Source organism: Gigantopelta aegis, chromosome 2 (genome assembly GCF_016097555.1).
Source record: "Gigantopelta aegis isolate Gae_Host chromosome 2, Gae_host_genome, whole genome shotgun sequence".
Taxonomy (NCBI): Eukaryota; Metazoa; Mollusca; class Gastropoda; order Neomphalida; family Peltospiridae; genus Gigantopelta; species Gigantopelta aegis.
In genome coordinates this window covers 4,446,107-4,472,363 of record NC_054700.1, presented here as the reverse complement: position 1 = coordinate 4,472,363, position 26,257 = coordinate 4,446,107, and the positions used below count along the sequence as shown (strand labels likewise).

The window sequence follows — 26,257 nt, the reverse complement described above, 5'->3', positions numbered from 1 at the left end:
ATAATTATATGTCCTTAGGGAATTCTCTAGGAAAAAGTAAACATCTAAGAGAATTCACTTTTTAATTTTATTAAAAATCAGTTGGGTGTTTTTTGTGGGGTTTTATAATCCTACAGCTAGAATTATTACATTAGAAATGATCCACTTAAAAAAATGTCGTTATAAAAAAATACTATTGCTTGTGCTCAAAATGAAACATTTTAGAAAATAAAACAATTTAATTAAAATTTGTGTGCAGTGTAGCAAAAATATTTGACACTTAAACCCCATTCACATGCACACTTTTGTATACAAGAGTATTTGTTTACATATATGCAAATTTGCATACATGAGTAAATATACTCACATGTGTAATTTTGAATAATTGGCACCTAGTGGAGACCACATGCAAAATTAAGATTTGTATATATGTAAAAGTATGGGCTGAATTTTTCAGACAATTTTTGGTCATGGTCATGTGTACACATAGCAAAACTTGCTTACCTGAGCAAATGTTTGCAAATATTTCTATAATGGTTGAAATGAGATTATATTCATGCCATCTTCCTTTTATACAGTAGTAGTCATGTAAACGCTTAACAAATATAGTTTTTCACACGGGAGTAAAATATGCATATGTGGAAAGAGGATGAAATAATAGTCACCCTAGTACTTACACAATGTCATATAGTTTGTGAAAAACTGAGCCATCACAAAAAAATACCATCTGCATAGACTTAACCATCACTGATACCAAATGTTTCAAAAGAAGGAAGAAAATGGTTTAAAGAAGCACTCTACACATTTTATTTATGGTTATATGGTATCGGACATAGGGTTAAGGACCACACAGATATTGAGAGAGGAAACCCACTGTCACCACTTCATGGGCTACTCTTTTCAGTTAGCAACAAGGCATCTTTTATATGCACCATCCCATAGACAGGATAGCACATACCACAGCCTTTGATGAACTAGTCGTGGTGCACTGGCTGGAACGAGACATTGCAAAAGCAGGAGGGAGGGAGGGAAATGTTTTATTTATGGTTATATGGCATCAAACAGATGGTCAAGGACCACACAGACATTGTGAGGAAACCCACTGTCGCTATTTCATGGGCTATTCTTTTCGATTAGCAGTAAAAGATCATTAATATCTGCCATCACACAGACAGGATAGTACATACCACAGCATTTGTTACACCAGTTGTGGAGCACTGGCTGAAATGAGAAATAGCCCAATGGGTCCAATGATGGTGATCGATCCTAGACCGACAGAATGCAAAGGTCTATATAAATGTTGGTTTTCATCAGAATTTTTTTTTAAATAAAAATCAAAGAGATATGATTATGCTGACAGCAGTGCAATGACTAATGAACTCCTTGTACTTTCAGCATTTTTAAAATGCATGAGAGTATTTTGTTTTAATTTAGCATCATGTGCCTGTATTACATAATACCAGCAGATTACAGGGCTATAGCTGTGGGTCTGTAAAACATTTTGCCAAATTGTCTACTAAAACTTAAAAAATTGCAGAAATCAACAATTATTTTGATTTATTTTTTTTCAATTATTACCTGAAATTATTTCGCCAAATTAAAATACAATTCACCAGCTGCTTTCAAAATTTGCAACTGGCGAATTTGGCGAGTGTCAGAGCTATCCGTGGATTACCACATTTCACCAATTACTGGCGTGAACAATACCACGTGATGTGGTCTGGTGATTACAGACTGTCTCAGACTTGATTATGTTTTTGTGTATCGGTGCTGCAGACAAGAAAAGCACATCTCACAACCGAAGCAGACAACTCAGATTACCGAAATTGTGGTGAAGAATGGCATTATTAAGGAAGCTGAGTTATGAGGGGGGGGATGTCTTACTTCAGCTATTACTGTTCCCGCAGATACATATCGCAGCCTAATTGGGATGCAATTTAACAGGAGAACAAGAAAGAAAGAAAGAAAGAAATGTTTTATTTAATATTGAGGCACTCGACACATTTATATTTATGGTTATTTGTGGTGTCGGACAAATGGACAAGGACAACACAGATAATGAGAGGAAAAGGAAGAGGAGGAAATGTTTTATTTAATGATGCACTCAACACATTTTATTTACGGTTATATGACATCAGACATATGGTTAAGGACCACACAGATATTGAGGGAGGAAACCCGCTGTTGCCACTTCATGGGCTACTCTTTTCAATTAGCAGCAAGGGATCTTTTATATACACCATCTCATAGGCAGGATAGCACATACCACAGCCTTTGATGTACCAGTCGTGATGCACTGGCTGGAGCAAGAAATAGCCCAATGGGCCCACTGACGGGAATCGATCCCAAACCGACCATGCATCAAGCGAACACTTTTACCACTGGGCTACGTCTCGCCCTTATGAAATGAAAAGTGCTACCACCACTAGATGGGCTATTCTTGTCAATGAGCAGCAAGGGATCTTTTATATACCTTTGATAAACTAGATGTGGAGCACTGGCAGGAAGAAAAAATAGTCCAATGGGCCCACTGACAGGGATTGATCCCACATCGATCATGTGCCAGGCAAAGGTTTTACCACTGGTTACGTCCCCCCCCCCCCCCCCCCCCATATCCCTCTGTCTTTTACAGAAGGATTAGCAGTTGAATAATGGCTCTTTTTGACATTCAATTAAGTCTGGACTTACTGGAATCAGCCAATCTTGTTTCAAACTAACCCATTAACCTATGTCCTAGACAGACAGCTAGTTCAGACAGCAAAGTGGCGGGTCACGACAACATGCGTAAACCCTAGTTACACATCAGCATAAAAATATTAACCTGTGTCCTGGTCAGACAGCTAGTTCAGACAGCAAAGTGGACAGTCACAACAACATGCCTGAACCCTAGTCAGACAGTAGCATAAAAATATTAAACTCTGTCCTGGTCAGACAGCTAGTCCAGACAGCAGTTGAGACTCTTGGTTGTCCACGACAATATGCTTGAACCCTAGTCAGATGTTAGCATGAAAATAAAGTGTATCACAATGATAAAAAATTAAAGTTTGTTTTGTTTAACGACACCACGTGAGCACATTCATTTTTTAATCATTGGCTATCAAACATTTGGTAATTTTAACATTATTTGTCTCAAGAGAGGAAACCCTCTACATTTTCCCATTTGTAGCAAGGGACTTTATTATGTGCACTTTCCCAGAGACAGGATAGCACATACCACAGCCTTTGATTATATACCAATCGCGTTGCACTGGCTGGGAAAGGGGAAAACCAGATCAGAACATGGGTCCACTGAGGAGATTTGATCCTACAATGCAAGCACTTCAGGTGAGTGCTCTACCACCTAAGCTACATGTACATCCCGCCACTTGTATCAAAATGAAGACAGAAAGGGCAGACAACAACAGACCAAGTGATATATAAGGTGTAGACAGCAGCTAGACATTAAGCAATGTATCCGTGTTCATTTGAAGACAATTTAGACACCAAGTGCTGCCAAATGAAGTCTTGTTGGGAGATGATTGTCAGTCTCGATGTAATAAAGAATACCAACAGACCACTTGAGGGCAGACGTATCAAGGCACTTGCAACTGTAAAGTGGCCTTGTGATAAAATTCTGACACAGAAAAAAATACCTGTTGGGATGTCCAGTTTCTAGTAAACTGGCAAAATACCATGATTACAGTCTGATATGTACAAAGTTTGTTTTGTTTAACGACACCACTAGAGCACGTTGATTTATTAATCATTGGCTATTGGATATCAAACATTTGGCAATTTCAACATATAGTCTTAGAGAGGAAACCCGCTACATGTTTCCATGAGTAGCAAGGGATCTTTTATATGCACCATCCCACAGACAGGACAGCACATACTACAGCCTTTGATATACCAGTTGTGTTGCACTGGCTGAAACAAGAAATAGCCCAATGGGCCCACTGATGGGACTCGATCCCAAACTGACTATGCATCAAGTGAGTGCTTTGAATGGGCTTACGTCCAGCCCCGACATGTACAAAGAACGAGTACTATAACTATAATCTGAAACAATTTGCTACCTGGCTTAAAGCAGCTCCTATTCTAATTAACAATGGCTACAGCGTATAGTGAAGAGGCATTGAATTGGTTTTCACCTTCATATATCAATATACATGTAGATATTTGGGGATTCCATTTCACAACTATATGCTTGTGCATGATCCAAAATTTGGTATTCCATTTCATAATTTTATGCTTGTGATCCAAAATTTGGTATTCCATTTCATAATTTTATGCTTGTGATCCAAAATTTGGTATTCCATTTCATAATTTTATGCTTGTGATCCAAAATTTGGGATTCATGGAAACACAGAATCGTGCTAAATTCACGGCCTTCATGTACATTATAGTCCAGTATTTATTATACATTTTTACTACACTGCACTTTTGTATATATTTATAAAATGTTTAATTGCCTAAATTAATTAGTAATTGCTTAAAACGGCTTTTGCTACAGTTTAACTACATATTAATACTATGGCAATTAACAATTATTTTTCGTACAGTGAGACAACAGTAACAAATATATTATAATAAAATATATTATACAAGTTCTTATACTATACACTAATTCTTTTATTTAAAATTATTAAATCAGAATATTTATTTATTTATGTAAATAATAAATGTCATAAAATGAATTTACTAATATATACAACTTCAAATTAAAGACTTTCTCATATGATTGTCAAAACCTACATATAAACAGTAAACAGTAATTTAAAAAAAATTCAAATGATAATTTTGTGTTAATTCTTGTACAGATAAATGAAAAGGATTAAAACAGTGTAACACATTAATAGAATTTGTAGTAAGAACAAAAAAAAACCTCCAGACAACAGAGAAAAAAATATATATTGAAAAACTAAGAGATATGAAAATATGGTGACAGAATATGATCTCTGTTGGGTCATGAAGTGCATGAGCCGAATTTATGAAGCCTGTTTTTATTAATCGCAGGTGTTTAAGCATTGTAAAAATATGTATGGTATTTACATGTCATGATGTAAGAGAAAACAGGCTTGGTAAATTGGGCCCCATGTGTTTACAGTGGTGCTTCTAATGAAATCCACAACATGCAACTCTACACACACACATCAATATGTACACTAACATGCCATCAAACACTACAGAGAATCCATTAACTATGTAACGAACGAAGGAAGGAAGGAAGGAAATGTTTTATTTAACGACGCACTCAAGACTTTTTATTTAAGGTTATATGGCGTTGGACATATGGTTAAGGACCACACAGATATGAGAGAGGAAACTCGCTGTCGCCACTTCATGGACTAATCTTTCCGATTAGCAGCAAGGGATCTTTTATATGCACTATCCCACAGACAGGATAATACATACCACAGCCTTTGTTAAACCAGTTGTAGATCACTGGCTGGAATGAGAAATAGCCCAAATGGGCCCACCGATGGGAATCGATCCTAGATCGATCACGCAGCAGGTGAGAGCTGTACCACTGAGCTACGTCCCACCCCTTAATTGTGTAACAACCACCTAACTAACAATTACCAAACTAAACAGGCCACTTTGGGTGTATATCCCTTCTGGATTTACATGTATATTATGGTACTTCCTTTAAAGGCGCACACCCTAGTTTCAGCTTGTGAAAATCGACACTAAGTAACCTGTAATATATTTGAATAAGATTATAACAGAGAGAAGGTAAAGTCTGTGATATTTAAAGAGGAAATACCATCCAACAATAACTACAGCTCATCTCGATAACCATTCCTTCTCAGATGAACATGCGTTTTAGAATTATGCAAAATGATTTTAGGAGTATTATGAAAACCCTGATAGCCAGAACCACACTTCAAAAGTGTACGAAAATTACTATTATAAATAATAAAATGTAAGTACTTCTAATTTAAATGATCAAAAACGGCTTTAATAATGAAAAATTAATCATAGTGTCACTTTAAGAAGCCATATGGTGATGGTTCCTTCATACATCTTTAAATATTAACTTTATAATAAAATTATGGACATGTATGTGGTTTAAATTTATTTTACTGTATACTATGTATATCAAATATTTAGTGAAAAGTGTTATTCATGCTTTTGTTTTCATGTAAGTGCCACAAAGTGTCTTACAAGATACCTACACTAAATGTTCCAAACTTTATCCAAAAACAATAACACCTCATACATGACTTCACTTAAATATCCACACCCTAGTTTTAACCCGTTAAAAAAATGGACACTAAGTTTAGTTAATTTACAAACCTGTAACTCATTTGGATAAAGTTACAACAGAGTGAAAGAAGAGTGTGACGTTAAAACAGGAAACATTCTTAAAAATAGACTAGGACTTGAATCAATGAACTACTACTTCTCAGACACATGTGCGTTTTTAAAACTATGAAAAATCCCACTTTTGGTACTACAAACACCAGGATGACCAGAAACATTTCAGTTCTATGGAAATGGATAATGTAAGGATTAAAATATAAGTAATGTTTGATTTCAGTGATCATAAACAGCTCTACTAGTGAAAAGTATGCCATAGTGTTTAAAAACTAGGGTCTGTCACTTTAATGCGTTCAGTACGTTCATTAAACAAATTACGTAACTATTCAAGAGAAAATCATACAAACTACATCACTATTCCAGAGAATTAACTCTTGGCCCTTTTTCCTTTTAGCCAAAAAACTATTTTAATGCAGGACTTTCAATAATATTTTTTATATTTAATTGAAATAGCTTTTACTGGAAATGAAAAAATACAAAATGTCATCTCCTGATATATTTGTATTTCACTACAACTTGGCAAAACATTTTTTGTCTGGTCTTAACTTTATTTTATTATAGTAGGAAGGAAATGTTTGATTTAATGACGCACTCAACACATTTTATTTATGGTTATATGGCATCAGATTTATTATAGAGTTATAACCTTTAATTTATAAACAACTGTGATCATATACAGCTACGCTTACCACAGAGACACCAGATAAAATAAAATTGTGTTTTGTTTAACAACACCACTAGATCACATTGATTTATTAATCAATGGCTGTTGATGTCAAACATTTAGTAATTCTGATATATAGTCTTCAGAAAAAAAACTGCTACATTTTTCCATTAGCAGCAAAGAATCTTTTATATGCATTTTCCCCATAAACATGACAGCACATATCACGACCTTTGATATACCAGTAAATAAGTCTATCAGTTCATTTCAGTATTAGAGCAATATTTATGTACATGTACAACAAATACAGAATGCTGAAGAGGCGGTTCAGTCTCTTGGATTGTGTCCACGACAGCATGCTTGAACCTTTGATGGATATACATGTATTTGGATACAGAGAGAGAAATGTTTTGGTTTTGTTTAACAACACCACTAAAACACATTGATTTATTACTCACTGTAACTAATAATATAAAACATTTGGTCAGAGGAAATTGCAATTTTTTCCATTAGTAAAAATGGATCTTTTATGCCGATTTTCCCATAGATAGGACAGCACATACCACGGCCCACTGATATAGCAGTCACAAGGATCTGGTTGGGATGAAGAATGGGTCCTTCAGAAGGTATGAATGGAGAAGTCTCTTATTTTTGATCTATAATCCAAGTCCAGGGCTTCTAGATAATGGTAGCCCCACTCCCATGGCTAGTGATATTCAATGTTGGGCTAGTAAATAACTACTATTACTATGCCCGAAGACTAGTGCAAAGAAATGTGTTAAATGTTGCAGTTAAGTCTATTTTCTAAATATGAATATCCTGCCTCACCACCCACACCCCCAATGTTAGTGTTTTTAAGCTATATCTCTCTGTCTTTAGGTGACATATATCTGATTTTTACTGTTATTTAGTAAAATTGTATTAATTTAAAGTAAAGTAGGGCTAATGAATTTTTAATCATGGCTAGTAACTTTTTAAAATCACTGATCCCATGGCTAGTGGATTTTTATAAAAATTCTAGAAGCCCTGAAGTCATAAAAAAAATCATTGTTATTCTTAATATTTCATTCACAAATATTGTATGATCAATCTAAGCAAGCCTTTAACGCAAAAGTTGACGCTGTCACCATTACAGTCAGAAAAATAATAACAATATCTTGCGAGACAAAAAATGAGAGAAAACGGACTAATAGATAATATATAGACCAGTAGGTAGTGGGTTCTTATCTTGGTACCCGCTCCTACCCAGGGCGAGTTTCAATGGCTCAGTGGAAAGATATAAGGTCATTACACTAACTTCTATCTTTGTCTAGCCACTAATTACCATTAACTCCATATCCTGAACAAAATTTAATAGCCCAAACAGCTGTGATGTATGCCCATGGCAGCATGCTTGAACCGTAATTAGATATAAGCACGATAATCAAGTAAAAATTAAAAACAGCTGTAGCTATTTGTCTTTACTGCTAACCAATGAGTTTGGTTTGTTTTTATTTAACAACACAACTAGAGCACATTCATTTATTAATCATCGGCTAGTGGATGTCAAACATTTAGTAATTTTTGTTGCACTAGCTGGAACAAGAAATAGCCGAATGGGCCACCTACATGTAGCTGATGGGGATCGATCCCAAACCGACCGCACATCAAGCGAGTGTATTACCACTGGCCTAGGTCCCGCCCCTACTAACCAATGAAGATTATAAATTAAGTAGCATGATACTTTACATGACACAGCGGCAAAATTAATTTCAAAATACTGTTATATCCTAACTGAAAAATGGTCATGCATCCATGGTCTGCCACTGCTGAAGTGCAAGAAATCACACACACACACACACACACACACACACACACACACAGACACACAGAAACACACACACACACACACACACAAATAGAAACACACACAGACACAGACACACACACGCACAGACACACACACACACAGGCACACACAGACACACACACAAATAGAAACACACACACACACACACACACACACAAACACACACACACAGAGGCACACACACAGAAAAAGTAAAGTTTGTTTTATTTAACGACGCCGCTAGAGCACACATCATCGGCACAAACATATGGTCACACACTGTTTTTAGAGGAAACACATAGGCACACGACAGGCAGCAAGGGATCTTTTATTTGCGCTTCCCACAGGCAGGATAGCACAAACCATGGCCTTTGTTGAACCATTTATGGATCACTGGTCGGTGCAAGTGGTTTACACCTACCTATTGAGCCTTGCGGAGCACACACAGTATCATTAAAAATCACACACGACAACCCAGTACACCAGCCTGTAGACCGACACGACAGAGGCACACACACACACACACACACACAAACAAAAACACATACACAGACACACACACACACACACACACACACACACACACACAAACACACACACACACACACACACAGGCACACACACAGACACACACACAAATAGAAACACACAGTGCAAAAAGTGAGAGTTAATCAAGTGGAGAAATGAGATCAAGTAGGGCTGACACCTTCCTTTAATTATCTCCCCTGTCAACACCTCGATCAAAGCGATGATCGTGAGGTGAATAAGCTTGATGAATACTTTCCCCGCCACAGAGACAATGGCCTAATGGCACGGAGGGAGCTGCACGGCTCCGATAAATAAACCTTCGTTCAATTGGAGCCCTTCATTTCCTTTATTATCGCCCCGCTATTTGAGCGGCTCTTGGGAGGCAAATATCTCCCGATAACGTCTTTCCCTGGCATTTAATTTTTACCCCAGCTGACTCTAAGTGTAATGAATTGCCGTCGTGGGAAAACGGATTCCACCAGCACCTTGTTATCCTTGTTCCTCATTTTGTTTCATCTCCCACGGAGAAAACACGTTTAGTGAGAATAATGGTGTACATTATAAACAAGGTGGTTACAGATAAAATCCAAAGACGTGGCATTGATTATGCATGATGCTGACAGAAGTCCGATGCTACGGGGATTGTACGCGAAATAATGCATCCGACAATGGAATAAATAATATTAGTTTAATGGATTTGTTCAAAGGAATAGAAAGGAATATAATGTACAGTGAAACCTGTCTAAAATAGGATCACAGGTCAGATCAGGTCAGGTCAGGTCAGGTCAGGTCAGGTCATAGGATTTAATGTGCACATTAAGAACTAGCTGTTGTAGCGCACGCTTATCATGGGCACAGGTGTCGGATTTCGCTGGCTCCTCTGTCCAGGACAGGAATAGGATCACACCGGGTACCTAATATTTATCCGATTTAGACAGAAAGAAAAAAAGAAATGGTTTATTTAACAACACACTCAACACATTTTATTTACGGTTATATGGCGTCAGACATATGATTAAGGACCACACAGATTTTGAGAGGAAACCTGCTATCGCTACTACATGGGCTTCTCTTTCCAATTAGCAGCAAGGAATCTTTTATTTGCGCTTCCCACAGGCAGGATAGCACAAACCATGGCCTTTGTTGAACCAGTTATGGATCGCTGGTCGGTGCAAGTGGTTTACACCTACCCACTGAGCAGCAAGGTCCCCTTTTAAATATCAGTACAAAAGAGAACCTCTCTAAACCAGATACCCCTTAAAACTGGACTTTTTACTTGGTCCCCGAGAGTGTCCAGTTTAGGTGAGGGGTCACTGCATTTGGAATACCATATAAAACTGTATTATATAACCTTTATTCAAACTATATAACAGTGAATCCACAGGCATAAGACTCTGCCAATATTGTTTTCTCTTTAAAACAACTGTGAGAGAAACAAAATCTAACAACTGACATCAACAACGCAACATGCAAATTAGTGCCACAAAACAGTCATGCACACAAGATTTCACTACGACGGGAAAGATACGAAGCTAAGAATGTTTAAGCCACAACACAACAACACTTGAGAAGCACTTACCGATGCCTATGAAAGCATGGAGACAAAAGATCAAAGAGTTTATATGATGTAAGAAGATAGCAGGATTGAAATCAAACGTAATACAGTTGCTTTACCCATCACAAACTGTATATACTGATCATCAGTGATGTCAGTAAGAATAGAAATAGCCAGTGAAATTGAAATTATCAACACAGGAGTCACGACCATGTCAAGAAGTCCTTTGGACTGCTTTTCACAGTCCCTTGGACTGCTTTTCACAGAGATATGATTTTTTTGAACAGGCGTTGTTGCAGATTTAGGATTTTACCCACAATGAAAGAAAGATGACAGGATTGTTTTTAACTGAGTATTTACATTTTTGTTAGTTTTTCAGACAACAAAACATGAGAACGGTATCTACTGCCCAGCCCACCCTCCAATCCCTGCCTGATAAATAGTCTGATTGGCCTGTAATCAGTGTACCCAATACTGTCATCACTTGCAGATGTGTGTATTTTTTATATTTTTCAAACACAAAATGTCCACGTAAAGGATCAATTTCATATTTAGAAGGAAGGAAATGTTTTATTTAATGACACACTCAACACATTTTATTTACAGTTATATTATGGCATCGGACATATGGTTAAGGACCACACAGATATTGAGAGAGGAAGCCCGCTGTTACCTCTTCATGGGCTGTTCTTTTCGATTAGCAGCAAGGGATCTTTTATATGCACCATCCCACAGACAGGATAGTACATACCACAGTCTTTGTTACACCAGGCCCCGTGCTTATAAACTTTAAAGTCTAGACTTTGATTAAGTCCAGACTTTAACATCATGGCAACACCATTCAAATAGCATTACGTTAAAGTCTGGGCTTTAAGTTTTATAAGCATAGGCCCAGTTGTGGAGCATTGGCTGGAACGAGAAATGGCCCAATGGGCCCAATGGCGAGAATCGATGCGCATCAGGCGAGCGCTGTAGCACTGAACTACATCCTGCCCTCTCGTATTTAGAAGATTAAGTTGCGAAATGATCTTGAAAATATCCACATAGATGCCTGACTTAAAAGCCAAGCTTGAAATGTTAATTCTTAAGTTATGATGCTGAGACGCAACAGCCAGTTTTGAAATAGAAAAACAAATGTTTCATTTAACAATGCACTCAGCATATTTTAATTATGGTTTACATGGCATCAGACCTATGGTAAAGGACCACAGAGATAATAAAAACCAACCTGCTCCTGCCACACCATGGGCTATTCTTTTCGATTAGCAGTGGGGGATTTTTCATCCCAAAGACAGGATAGTACATACCACAACCTTTATTACACCAGTTGTAGAGTACTGGCCAGAACAAGAAAGAATACAATGGTCTCACTGATGGGGACTGAATCCTACATGAACCTCATGTCAGGCAAGCATTTTACCACTGGGCTATGATTCACCACTACCAGTTTTGAAAGTCAATAGACACAGGTAGTTTATAGATACTTCACATCAGTAACACAAGAAATCATGATAGCATTTTACCACTGGGCTGTGTTTCACCACTACCAGTTTTGAAAGTCAATAGACACAGGTAGTTTTTAGATACTTCACATCAGTAACACAAGAAATCATGATAGCATTTTACCACTGGGCTGTGTTTTACCACTACCAGTTTTGAAAGTCAATAGACACATGTAGTTTTTAGATACTTCACATCAGTAACACAAGAAATCATGATAGCATTTTACCACTGGGCTGTGTTTCACCACTACCAGTTTTGAAAGTCAATAGACACAGGTAGTTTTTAGATACTTAACATCAGTAACACAAGAAATCATGATAGCATTTTGAACCATGTGAATAATAAATCCATGGCCACACACATCACATCAAACCTACACCAATATTAATTTCTTTTATAGAAAAACTTCTACGTAAAACGGCTAGAACTGCCCACTAAAATTGGCTGTTCTAGCTGTTATAACTAAGAAGAACAATCCCAGCAAAACGCTACTTCTAGACAGACTTGGCCATTTTTTAAATTTAAAGTTCTATTATGTTAAAAGTTTTAAATCTCTTATTAGCTGGTGGAAGCAACCCAGAAAACTCATTTACCAGGTTTCAGATTAATACAACGAAAACTCTACGAGGAATTACACTTTGAAATTTTTAACTTAAAAGTTAAAACCTCAAGTTTATATATTTTTAAAATAAATACAAATTCAAATATTTTATTTGGTAAATCTTTCTCTATTAGTTTGTAGAGCCTGTCCCAAAGAATCTCTATACCAGGTTTCATAATAATTCAATCAAAACTCAAAAAGACAGGACTTCAAAGAAATATTGAAAGACGACAGATGATGGACAGATGCAAATTAATCAGTATCATAAAAGCTTTGCTGATGAATATCATAGCAGAGCTAAATATAATCTGCATTAATATGAATTCAGGTTTTTTGAAAAAAACTCTTTTAGAAGGCGGACTGCAACTTGTAATTTGTAACTTTGAAACTTAATTCTTAGTCTTTCAGCAACAACACAATAAAGAATATTATCTGGAAAAAAAAGAGTTGTATAATACCAGTAATTGGTCAACATAATAGCTGTCGAATCTATTTCCTGTCTGCTAAATACTTTAATCTGGCTCTAAATGTTGCCGTTTTTAACTTTCCCCTCTCACGTCATTCCCACATAAGACATATGTCTAAAAATACTTCATCTCAGCATGAACTAGCAGATGTCAATACAATTTTATTGACAAAAGAAATCAATGTAACAATTAAGATTGACACCAAGATAAAAAAAGGATCTAATGACAGCAGAATGACAAGTTTTCCTTTCATTCTGTTTGAAGTAAATCTATCCAAGAAGATTAGCCAGCATTGTATGGGGTATTGATCAGATGATTTGCACAAAAGGATATTAATAATTTCACCTGAAAAAAGTAAAATCTATCACGGTTATGATGCACAATCACCACTGGCAGTAAACAAAGTTAAAGCTGAAGTAGGGTTTTTTTTTTAACAACACCACTAGAGCACGTTGATTCATTAATCATCAGCTATTGGATGTCAAACATTGGTAATTTATATATTCTTAGAATGGAAACTGCTACATTTCGTTTTGGTAGCAAGGGATTTTTTATATAAACCATCCCACACTGAGGATAGCACATATTAAAGCCTTTGATATTTTAATCATAGTGCACTGGCTGGAATGAGAAATAGCCCAAGGGCCCACCCACGGGGATTGATCCTAGACCGACCACGTATCAGGCGAGCACTTTACCACTGAATTACATGGACGTCCCACTCCTGCTGCAGTAAACAAAGATGCTCTGTGTTGGAAAGATTGACGATTTTAAAAACTAGATAAAGTTCAGTGACTGCCTGTAGAAACTGTTAAGATATAAATCACAATGATCACATGAACAAATTTATCATTCTGAACATAGAATTCATCTAGCCGGCACAATGGAGGGGTTTTTTTCTCCGAAAATTGGCTCAAGTTGCCGAGTTATTTAGCAGCAATAAAAAAAAATCAAAGTTGCAGTAATATTTTGGATCTAATCCAATTTCAAAAACAAAATCACACAACAGATGTCAAGACACTGATTTGTTGAGTGCGATATCTCACATAACACCTTGTCGGTCCGTGATTTTACTTTGGCACCAAGAAGCTTGCTAACAGCAATTGTATAGACCAATTTTACGCCTGAACTTTACTAACACTGAAGTGAACAGTCAAGCGTTGTTTGGTTCTTGGCCAGATTTATTTCAGTAATGCCACATTAATTATCAGTAACTTAGTACTATCACATTTTTACTGAAAATATTCAACTATTTTGATATAATTTTATTACTGGAGTCATAGTATTTGACAACAAAATACTATGATTTGAACTGAGCGTGTATAATTCAGAACATTTCCGAATGAACAAGAAACATGATAAAATATTACAAAATGTTCCAATAAATGATAACTTGCACCTATTTTGATGACACTTCTCCCCTTTCTCCTTGGAAGGGAGAAGTCACTGCTATTTTTTCAATTCTATATTAGGGTCTGTGACACATAACACTTTAATTAGCACTAAACAATAAATAATCCATAAAATAAAATGCAGAATAAACTGGTTTTTATATTTAATTTATTTAACTTTAAGGTGGGCTTAGTCAAAAAAAATATATTTAGTCCAATGTTCCAAAATTGATGCAGCGATGCAGGTTGGGGTTTTGTTGGGGTTTTTTTGTTGTTGTTGTTGTTTGTTTTTGTTTTTTTTTGTTTTTTTTTTTGGGGGGGGGGGGATTCTTGGTTTTTTTATAAAGCATGGATATAGGCGAAGCAACTTTATTAACATCAACTTTGCCCCCCAAATGACTTCATTTGGACCCAAAATGTCATGGTGTGGTACAATACTATTAGGTGAGGCAGTGCAGAATTATTTCTGTTATAGGACCAATAATACAAAGAAACAACAAGATTTACAATTGAGGTAATTTCCAGTCCAAACCATCTAGAAACCAACCACATTCACAATTGAGATCATTTTCAGTCCAAACCATCTAGAAACCAACCACATTCACAATTGAGATCATTTTCAGTCCAAACAATCTAGAAACCAACCACATTCACAATTGAGATCATTTTCAGTCCAAACCATCTAGAAACCAACTACATTCACAACTGAGATTATTTTCAGTCCAAACCATCTAGAAACCAACTAGATTTACAATTGAGATCATTTTCAGTCCAAACCATCTGAAAACCATCTAGAAACCAACTATAAAGAGTGGACATATATTATCGTGGCCAGAATTCTTTTACTGCCAAACTTAATTATCATCTTGATAACTGATGAAAACCTGGAGTTGCCAAGCAATGCCAAAACAATATTTGTAGATGGACCATTTCCTTTCTTCGCTTAGTGTTTGCTCAGCCATCAATCCACATCTTAACCTGTGAAAAGTGTTTACATTATCCTCTATGAGCTGGCTATTGAAGCACTAGCACACCATAACCACACTGGTCAAAAGGTCATTAGTGACCGAAAAGTCAATGAAGATTAGATAGGATAATGGTTCAGCCACAAGTCGTTTTGGGCAGAGTGGGCTTCTAATCTTTTCTAATCGGCTTTGTCTTCACGGCTTTTATTAGTATTTTACTTAACATATCTCATTTTGATCTTTGACAGAACAGCCTCTTAACACACTAAGTCCGTCCAGAAACTGTTATGTTGTTGTTGAAAGATTATACCGTATTTGACCGGAAATTAGCCCATGTCTTTGAATAAGCCCCCCTCCGTTTTGATAGCATTTAAGAAATTAGGCCCTCATTCGTAAATAAGCCCACCCCCAACTTCGTCACCTTATAAATAACAAAACTGCAAGTTTGCTCAAAGTTCATTTAAAAGGTCATACCTCCTGCAGATAATTAAACACAAATGTAACACAATATTTTACCACCAGTGAGATTTAGTAGTGTAACAGTAACAGTGTGTAACATTGTTTTCAATTTCATGTCTGCAGTATTTCTTTGAAGTACCTAAACCCAAGTCTGAACTAAAACCAATGTCTATTTTTACCACCACACTGGGTCCGCAGTTAATGCTAATTAGGCGAATACCGTATTCTGATTGGCTAAGAACAATGGCCTAGATTGACAATTCTTTGTAGTGTAAGCTGGCTGCCTGTCAGAAACGTGTGTATAGGCTACTGAGTTTGTTGTTTTAAGTCTTCTCAGCATTAAATTTTGAATGTAAATAAACAGCACTGGTAAGTAATTGTAACATAGAAGGTGTGTTTCTGATAATTAGATACTAGTAAAAAAAACCCAATTTAATTAATAAACAATTATTATTTAATAATAACAAATGGAACACTAATTAATAGATGTGCTACTGGACGTTTTACATTTTCTTCCTAGTTCATTTAATTATTATTTATTTTAATTATTAGTTGGGTTTTTTTGTGTTTTTTTCAACAAAACTGGCCCCTTGTCTGGGAATAAGCCCACCCCATGCTAAGCTTACAATGAGTTGTCTTGGCCCCCTGGGCTTATTTCCGGTCAAATACGGTAGTAAGAGAACTGCTGTTTAAAATCTGTTAAAGCACATGTCCAATTTCAAAAGATTTCAAATCCATAACCACATACATGTATGGACACTTATTATGTTATTACCAAGTCTCGTATTTGGCAAATAAGAAGGCAAGACCATTTGGCCAAAAGGCAGGAGGGCAACAAGACAAACTTCAACAAGTGTCTTAATATAACAGCACCAACTCAAAATAAATAAGTTTGAACAGTTTCATATTTTTGTAATAAAAGTTTTTTAGGAATGGTGTTCGAGTATGATGACCAATTTTATGGGCATCAGAGCGTATGACTAAGACATTGCAGCAACTTGCTGCTTGGTAACTGCTAAATTCTAGCCCTGCTTATTACATACATATTTGACCTCAAAGACAACTTATTTTGGGCTACATGCTAGTACTGTTGACTTTGTATAAACTAAAATTCATTGTTATTAACTGAATGTGTTTTTTGTACATAGTATCTACTGATCAGCACACCTTCTATGACCATTACTTACCAGTGCTGTTATTTAATCCAAAATTTAATGACTGAGAAGACTTAAAACAAGAGCAATTAACAACAACTCAATAGCGTATACACCCGTTTCTGACACAGGCAGCCAGCTTACACTACAAATAATTGTCATCTAGGTCATTGTTCTTAGCCAATCAGAATAAGGTATTTGCTTAATTAGCATTAACTGCGGACCCCAGTGTGGTGGTAAAAATTAGACATTGGTTTTTAGTTCATGGGCTTGGATACTTCAAGAAATACACAGGCATGAAATTGAAAACAATGTTACCCACTGTTATGTTAGACTGCTAAATCTCAAAAATATTGTATTACATTTGTTTTAATTATCTGCAGAAATCTTTGAGCAAACTTGCAATTTCGTGTTATTTATAAGCGAAGTTGGGGGTGGGCATATTTACATAATTAAACGGAGGGGGGCTTAAAAGATCATGGTATAAACTGGATTCAATGCAACTGATGACATCCAAGGGACTGATTGCCAGTCTAGACAGATTTCACACAAGCTACTGTTACTAAACAAGACACAGAAATCTGAACCCACACTTAAAAAAAAAACCTTTAAGAGTCTACATTCAAGACTCAAGTCTGAGATTTTAACATCATGGCAACGCAATACAAACGGCATGAATGTGATGTCATTAAATATTTGAATCTAGATTCTGAAGTTTTAACAGCACCATATTACAAAGATACTGGTTTGGACACAGGCCACTAATTAAGTTCAGCAAACAAATCGAATCATTACACAAGAGAAAGTTAAAGATTGTTTTGTTTAACGACACCACTAGAGCACATTGATTTATTAATCATCAGCTATTGGATGACAAACATATGGTAATTTTGACATACCATCTTAGAGAGGAAACCCGCTACATTTCTACATTAGTAGCAAGGGATCTTTTATATACACCATCCAACAGACAGGATAGATTGCATTAAAGTACAGGTGATAAATGTGTTGTCTAAAAGACATACATGTATGCCTAAAATAATCACACCCAAATTAAATACAACCATGCTGGTCTCAAAACATTTCATCTTAAAACCAGTGATAAGTTAAGTTTTAATTAAATTAAAACAAACTGAAATGCATTTCTGGACATCTACAGTTGTTCGCTGTTAATAACATTGCACATATAAGACCTTGCTGCATTCAGAACAGAAAACAAAACCTGTTGCACCCAAATTACTGAGATCTAATGCCTTGGATATATACAATATTGTACCAGGGCCAGTGCTTATAAAACTTTTAGTCCAGACTCAGTCTCTAATGACGTATCACACATACAATTTGTATGGCGTTGCCATGACGTTACTGTCTCAGACTGTTAAGAGTCTCAAGTCTAGACTCTAAAAGTTTTATAAGCACCAGGCCTGGGCTGGCTTTGCCATTTGCCAAATTCACCAATTGATAATTTTAAAAACAATTAGCAAATTTTAATTTAATTTGGTGAAACAAGTTCATGTAATGATTGATATTTGTTGGAAAAAATAACTGTGGGTTTCTATAGTTTCTGAAGAGTAATTAACAATCTGGCAAACGTTTTTACTCACACAGACCTAGCCCTGCATGTACATGTATATAGGCTATACAGTACATATTATAAAACTAATGACATCGCTAAGCAATTTCCGTGAAAAACTTTCAGTTATAATCCTATCCATGAGTACACCTTTAAAGAAAATATGATAAAGATTTGCAATGTGAATCTTTTACAATAAGTTACTGTATTAATTAAGCCTAGATCACATTATATGATGCAATTCAACTCAACTGTTGAGCTGAGTCACATCATATAGTGTATATTGAAAAACAAGTTGTCTGAGACTAAATTTTAGTCAACCTAACATGACTGAACATCTTCAGTCACAGACAATGGCTATCATATAATGTGAATGGGTTGTGGCTTACGATGTGACACAAGCGATGTGACACAAGAGTCCGGCTGAGTTGCATCGTATAATGTGATCTAGGCTTTAAGTACATGTACGGAGTAACGGTTGCATAGTGAAAGCATGTGAGAGATAATTGTCAATCAGACCAGTACAGTCAAGAACCCACCATTTAATTACTCAACACATTTCCTATAATCATGTTCAGTGACTGTAGCTGCAGATACACAATGTCGAATAGTTTTATGGTTGTTATCCAATTATAAGTTAAATAATCACAGAATGTCGAGTAGTTTTATGGTTGTTAAGTTAAATAATCACAGGATGTTAACCCAGATTATATTTCACATCAGGTTGTTGATCCAAGTGAAGTACATTTTATCTGTCACAAAGTTAAAGTTTTGTTTTGTTTTATGACACCACTAGAGCACTCTGATTTATTAATCATCGGCTATTGGATGTCAAACATTTGGTAAAGAGAGGAAACTTGCTACATTTTTCTGTTAGAAGCAAGGGATCTATTATATGCACCATCCCACATACAGAATAGCACATACCACGGCCGTTGATATACCAGTCATGGTGCACTGGTTGGAATGAGAAATATCCCCACTGACAGGGATCAATCCAAGACCGACCGTGCATTAAGCAAGCACTTTACCAATGGGCTACATCCCACCCCTTTGTCACAAATAAAGTAATCATTAAAACTAAAAGTTACTTCTTGAAGGATATATAAACATGTAGTTTATATGACATGCTGCATATAATGTGATGCTTATGTCTATCACTGTTTAAGTCATTATTTCAGTGCTGTAAATATAGGTAGCAGCTGCAAAGTGCTAATTTTTTTTACTGCAATCTGATAATTAGATTCCTGTAAAATTCCCATTAAAAATCACATATCATCAATCTTTAAAAAACCCAAAAACAATCAGCTACATTGTTCAGTTAACAACTGAAAAATATAATTTTCAAAAAAAAAAAAAAAAAAAAATTTCTTAATTAGCATCAAATTTTGAAATAATTTAGCATATCATTACAGGACAGAAGACCAAACCTGCTTTATTACATAAAGAAATATACGGTTCACAAGTGGCCGTCAAATACCATTTATCTTATGAGATGTTTCAAAGCATATCTAACATGCAGAAACAGACTGCATACATGTTTAAACAATGAATTGCAACATAAATTAATTTAATGCACATACAATTTAATGTATTTAATTAATGTATTTGGATTTTTTTTCTTACAGGTTTAAAAGCAATTTAAATGTCTTTTCCAAATACAACTTATAAATTTACACACAGACCACAATGCTTTGATATGAACCACAACTGCAGTTAAATCTAAGTATAATTATATAAGTATCATTATATTAAAGCAAAAAGCAATAAAAACATCGCAAGCCCTTTGTGTTGAAGTCAGTAGGTGTCATATATAAACAAAATGCACAATTATATTTAAGCATAAATCAATGAAAATATTATGACTCACCCACCCACCCCTGTACTGAATGCAATTGGTAGTATCCTTACATAAGCAGTTATTTAAAGACACAAACTATAGAACTTTTAAGCCAGGAATCCATGTGTGCATATGTGTAACATGTGGTACGTAAACAACAGTTTATACAGAAATCAACTGATGCACTTCCATATGTACGCAATGTGTGATGCGTGATGCATGATGCATGATGTGTGATACGTGATGTGTAATACGTGATGCGTGATGTGTCATGCATGATGTGTGATGCGTGATGTGTGATGCGAAATATGTTAATTCCTGATCTCGTCAATGATTGTTCCAATAAGCATTATGCACTATACACATTATGTACACATGGATTCCTAGCTTTACCCTGTATACTGAAGTAATGTGGCTGTAGAACTCTTTCTTTCTTTTTAAAAAATTCCGTCATAGAATATACAGCATATAAAAGTAACAATAAATACATATTGATATGGGAAATATTCCATTTTTCTTCAAATTTAATTGCTTGGGTTTTTTATTGAATAAGAATTCCGTGAAATTAAACTAGAAAATTAATACCTACAATATATATCTTGTCAAGACAATAAAAACTGGAAAATTAATACATACAATATATATCTTGACAAGACAATAAAAACGTGCATTTTAATCGACAAATGGATACAGGGTGATCAATATCTTTGAACGTGGGAGGCTGTTGTTTGAGAAAAGCAGGTGTCATATCTACTGAACACAGTGAGGTATTAACTTGTAACCATGAAACGTAGGTGATGGTGGCCGATTAATCATGTTTATCACTATAAAAATGAATGGGTATGTAATAAATATATAGAACTTCTCATACATTATTTCTGCTTCCTATTTATTACAAGAGTTTACTTTGCACAAGAATATATACCACAAGACTGTGTACTGATCGAGTGGTATGTTTTTGCACAAAATAAATGAGTGTTGTAAACAGGAAGCTAAATCAACATTCGTAAAGTTTTGTATTTATTACATACCTTCATTTGTTTTTATAAAAAATGGTTTTTTACAAATTTAATTTCAAAAGACATGACATAACCAAACTTTCGTAAATCTATGATCAATATTCCTTTCACGGATTTACATGAATCATATTCTGCAGCAATCTGAAAGTTTTCAATAAGACGTGACGCCATTTGTAAATCATATATGATGTAAGTAACAAAAAGGAACTGCATGTAACTCCAGTATAAATAAAAAGGGTATTCCCAATTAAAAAAGGTTTTGTTCCAGAATGCACATATGCTTGATGCATGATAACTTTATCATACGGTTTGAAATGGTCTTTATCACTATAGCAAGACTGAACGGGTGTGTAAAGTTCAACTTTGTTTTCTTTAACGACACCATTATAGCACATTGACTTACTAATCATTCGCTATTGGATGTCAAACATTAAAAAAAATTGACATATAGTCTTAGAGAGGAAACCCACTATATGTTTCCATTAGTAGCAAGGGATCTTTTATACGCACCATCCCACAGACAGAATAGCACATACCACAGCCTTTGATATACCAGTCACGGTGCACGGACTAGAATGAGAAATATACCAGTCGGTCTGACAGAGATCGATACTAGACCGACCATGCATCAGGTAAGGACTTTACCACAGGGCTACATCCCGTCCAGAATGTGTGTGTAATAAATTGCCATGCTCACCTTTATCCTCCCAACTGCTTCTTGTGCCTGCATCATCCTCATGGCCTTCGAAGGCTGGCCCTCAGACACAAGCTGTGTGGAGCCAAGGTATCGGGCTCGGAACAGGACGCCCTCGATCAGAACTTCAGGATTATCAGGATCACGAACATGCACTGTCGAAAGACGAACAACAATATAACAGACATCAGACGAGAAACCCACCACTGAGTTATCAACAACACTGATCTATAGGCATGCTCCGTCCCATGGCAATCTTTGAAACAATATTTGTTTGCTGTGTTGTGATTGATCACACACATCACCAACACAATAGTTTTTCAATCTAATTTCAAATTAGATTTTCCTTTCTTTTTTCTTTTTAACATTAAAATATTCTTTGAAAAATTAAATGCATACAGAGCCACAAAAACAAACTTTGCAGTTAATTGAAGAATATAGATTTAGCAAAACAAAATTAAAAATCAAATGGCAAAAGGATAACTAAAAATATTGGAATACTATTATTATTATTATTCATTCATGTACATTTGGAATATTTAGCAAAGAATGAAAATTGACTGGATAAACAAACTGAATCATGTTAAGAGTGGTCTCCCTTAAAATACGCCAAAATTGCATGGTGGGGGTTTCTGGGTAACCGAGTCTGGACTATAGATGTTTTTGTTATGTATCATGCGATATTTTATCACACCAATTGACTGAAATTAACAATTACTGGGCCATGCTATTATTAACAGATTGCGAGAATTTCCTAATAAATTCATTACGCATCAATGAAAAACAAAAATCACAAACAAAAACAAAAACAAGGTATTCAGTAACTAAATAAAATCATATACAACAGAAACTTTTCCTTCATAAATATAAATAAAACAAAATTGACTAAACCAGCCTGGAAGAAGAAAAAAACATAACATAGGTAACTGTGGAATGTAAATGTGCTAGTCGAAAACATAACATAGGTAACTTATGGAATGTAAATGTGCTAGTCGAAAACAAGTTTCTAAAATGTTAACAAAGCACTTAAAAAGCAAATAATATTACACTGACGTTTACAGATATGTCATAACAAACTGTTAGGAAAGGTAGGTTATTACAGCATACTCTGGTTAAGAACTGTGAATTAACTCAGGTTAATTCTATAACTTTTTGCAGTCAATATTATTTGATTACTCATTTACTTCATTGGGAAATGGCAAAGTTTTCTGAATTAAAAAAAAAAAATTGTACAACGAGTTTATGCATATTTATCATTAAGCAATCAAGCAATCAATGCGAACAACTTCCTGAATTATTTTTTAAAATTAATTCTTAATATACAAACAAGGTGCAACACTATATCTTCAAGTTTTACATGTAAAACATCATGCAGTTCTCTTGTCTCTAAATCAAATATCAAACAGATCCAATAAAAACATTTGAGACCAAGATGCCAGGGTAAAATAATACACATAAAATGCATAAATTTGAAAACCAAGATCCAAAGGACTCAACATCTTAACTCTACTAAATATACAGTAGGTTAACTAACATTATCACATGATTACAATTCATTGTAATTCCAGCTAGTATTTTCTCTTTTTTTTTAAATATTAATTTGGTTATAATCTTACTGTATTTTTCAATTTGCCAATGTGTATAGGTGGCCGCAGATTTAATTTGGTTGGAAATGCATCATCAGAGCCAATGATATGGGAAATTAATATACCGCAAATCAGGAAACATAATACATTGTACGTTTGTCCCTATTCCAATTTGATTTTTTTTTAAAAAGAAGAAGCAATTATCAGATTTCAGTCCCAGAGACCATTACTATACCATCATCAACTGCAAAAACCAGGCAGTGTAATTAAGGAATCTAATAGCCAGTGATGTACGGCTGAAAACATTAGTGGATCTGACAAAGATTGTATAATTAGTGATGTCTCATTCACTTTCACATTTGGAGTAAGCCTAATTGAAGAATATATTCCTTTTTCAATTCAAGATGCTTGTATTACTATGCATGCTGTGTATTCATTTCATTTAACCTTATTTCTGTGCTTATATCCAATTAAAGTTCAAGCATGCTATCATGGGCACACACTTCAGCTATCTGGACTGTCTGGCTAGGACAGTGGGATAGTTGTTAGTGGTTAGTGAAAGAGAAGAGGGTGTAGTGGTCTTACACCTACCCACAGAGTCGATAAAACTCGCTCTGGGTGGGAGCCGGTACCAGGCTGCGAACCCTGTACCTACCAGTCTTATGTCCGATGGCTTAATCACAACACCACCAAGGCCGGTCATGCTGTTTAAGCTAGCGACACACAGGGTTTAAGCTGTTAATTCGGCAAATTGCCAAATGCTAACTAAATTGCAATTTGGCAAATACATGTATATTACATTATTAAATCATCACAATTCTGATTCAAAAATCATATAAATTTAATTTTGTTACATCTTGTTTGGCCAACAGAAACTTGAATTTGTCTACTTATACTTACATGCAAAAGACTTAATTTAGCTTTACAGAAGCCCAGTTGTAGTGTGTGTGAAGAAACCAAGACACAAGGCACATGAAATATGGTATGCCACATTTGACATTTAAAACGTTCTTGATCTCCACCTTGAAAAGCTAATAGACCAAAAAGGGTAATAACTCTGGTATAAAATCTGAGAAAGAAAGAAGTGTTTTATTTAACGACGCACTCAACACATTTTATTTACAGTTATATGGCGTCAGACATATGGTTAAGGACCACACAGATTTTGAGAGGAAACTCGCTGTCGCCACTGCATGGGCTACTCTTCCGATTGGCAGCAAGGGATCTTTTATTTGCGCTTCCCACAGGCAGGATAGCACAAACCATGGCCTTTGTTGAACCAGTTATGGATCACTGGTCGGTGCAAGTGGTTTACACCTACCCATTGAGCCTTGCGGAGCACTCACTCAGGGTTTGGAGTCGGTATCTGGATTAAAAATCCCATGCCTCGACTGGGATCCGAACCCAGTACCTACCAGCCTGTAGACCGATGGCCTGCCACGATGCCACCGAGGCCGGTAAAAAAATCTGATAATTTAACAGATAAAAGTATCAACTACGGGTTTGTAATCTGAGAATTCAATAGATAAAAGTATCAACTATGCATTTGTAATCTGAGAATTCAACAGATAAAAGTATCAACTATGCATTTGTAATCTGAGAATTCAACAGATAAAAGTATCAACTATGCATTTGTAATCTGAGAATTCAACAGGGTTTGTAATTGCACAATGAATCTGCAAAAAAATTAACACCCTGCAATTAAGAAAATGTCCATGGCAAAAAACATTCCATTGAAAAAAAAACCCCTGAAAATAGTTCCAAGGCAAAAAAGTGCCATGGAGAATTAAAAACTCTAGGGCAATCTGAACGACATTGCCAATTACCGTGGGCAATTGCAGGGGTTGCAATGGAATAAGTGACACTGATACAAAATAACAGAATCATAATTAGTTTAAGTATCCATTGAGCTCTGTCTTGTGCAGGTTTATGTTTGACTAACCAATTTTGAGAGTGGCAGTCCTCCTAAGGTAAAGTAGGAAGGATACATTGTCATTGGAAATGGCAGTCCTCCTTTCTGGCAAAATAAAAAGGTATTTCCCTGGAAAGTGGAAATACTAATTTTTGTCAAAATACAAAGGTACATGTAGTGTCCTGTGAAGTGGCAGTTCTCTTTTAGCAAAGCAGAAAAGTACATAGAAAGGTACA

General features: G+C 35.6%; 1 protein-coding gene across 5 annotated transcripts in view; it reads right to left on the bottom strand.

Moving 5' to 3' along the window:
* The window catches only part of LOC121380133 (amyloid-beta A4 precursor protein-binding family A member 2-like), a 202,846-nt gene that overhangs the window by 108,643 nt on the left and 67,946 nt on the right, over positions 1–26,257 (bottom strand). For 4 of the 5 annotated variants that reach the window (XR_005958886.1, XM_041508916.1, XM_041508928.1 and 1 more), the window contains one exon: positions 22,527–22,678. Coding sequence is in view for 4 of the 5 variants with exons in the window: in XM_041508916.1 (XP_041364850.1) it covers positions 22,527–22,678 (152 nt within the window). In the remaining variant the exon portion in view is untranslated. The remainder of the gene's footprint in view (positions 1–22,526; positions 22,679–26,257) is intronic. The other variant, XM_041508937.1, reaches the window with a different exon arrangement.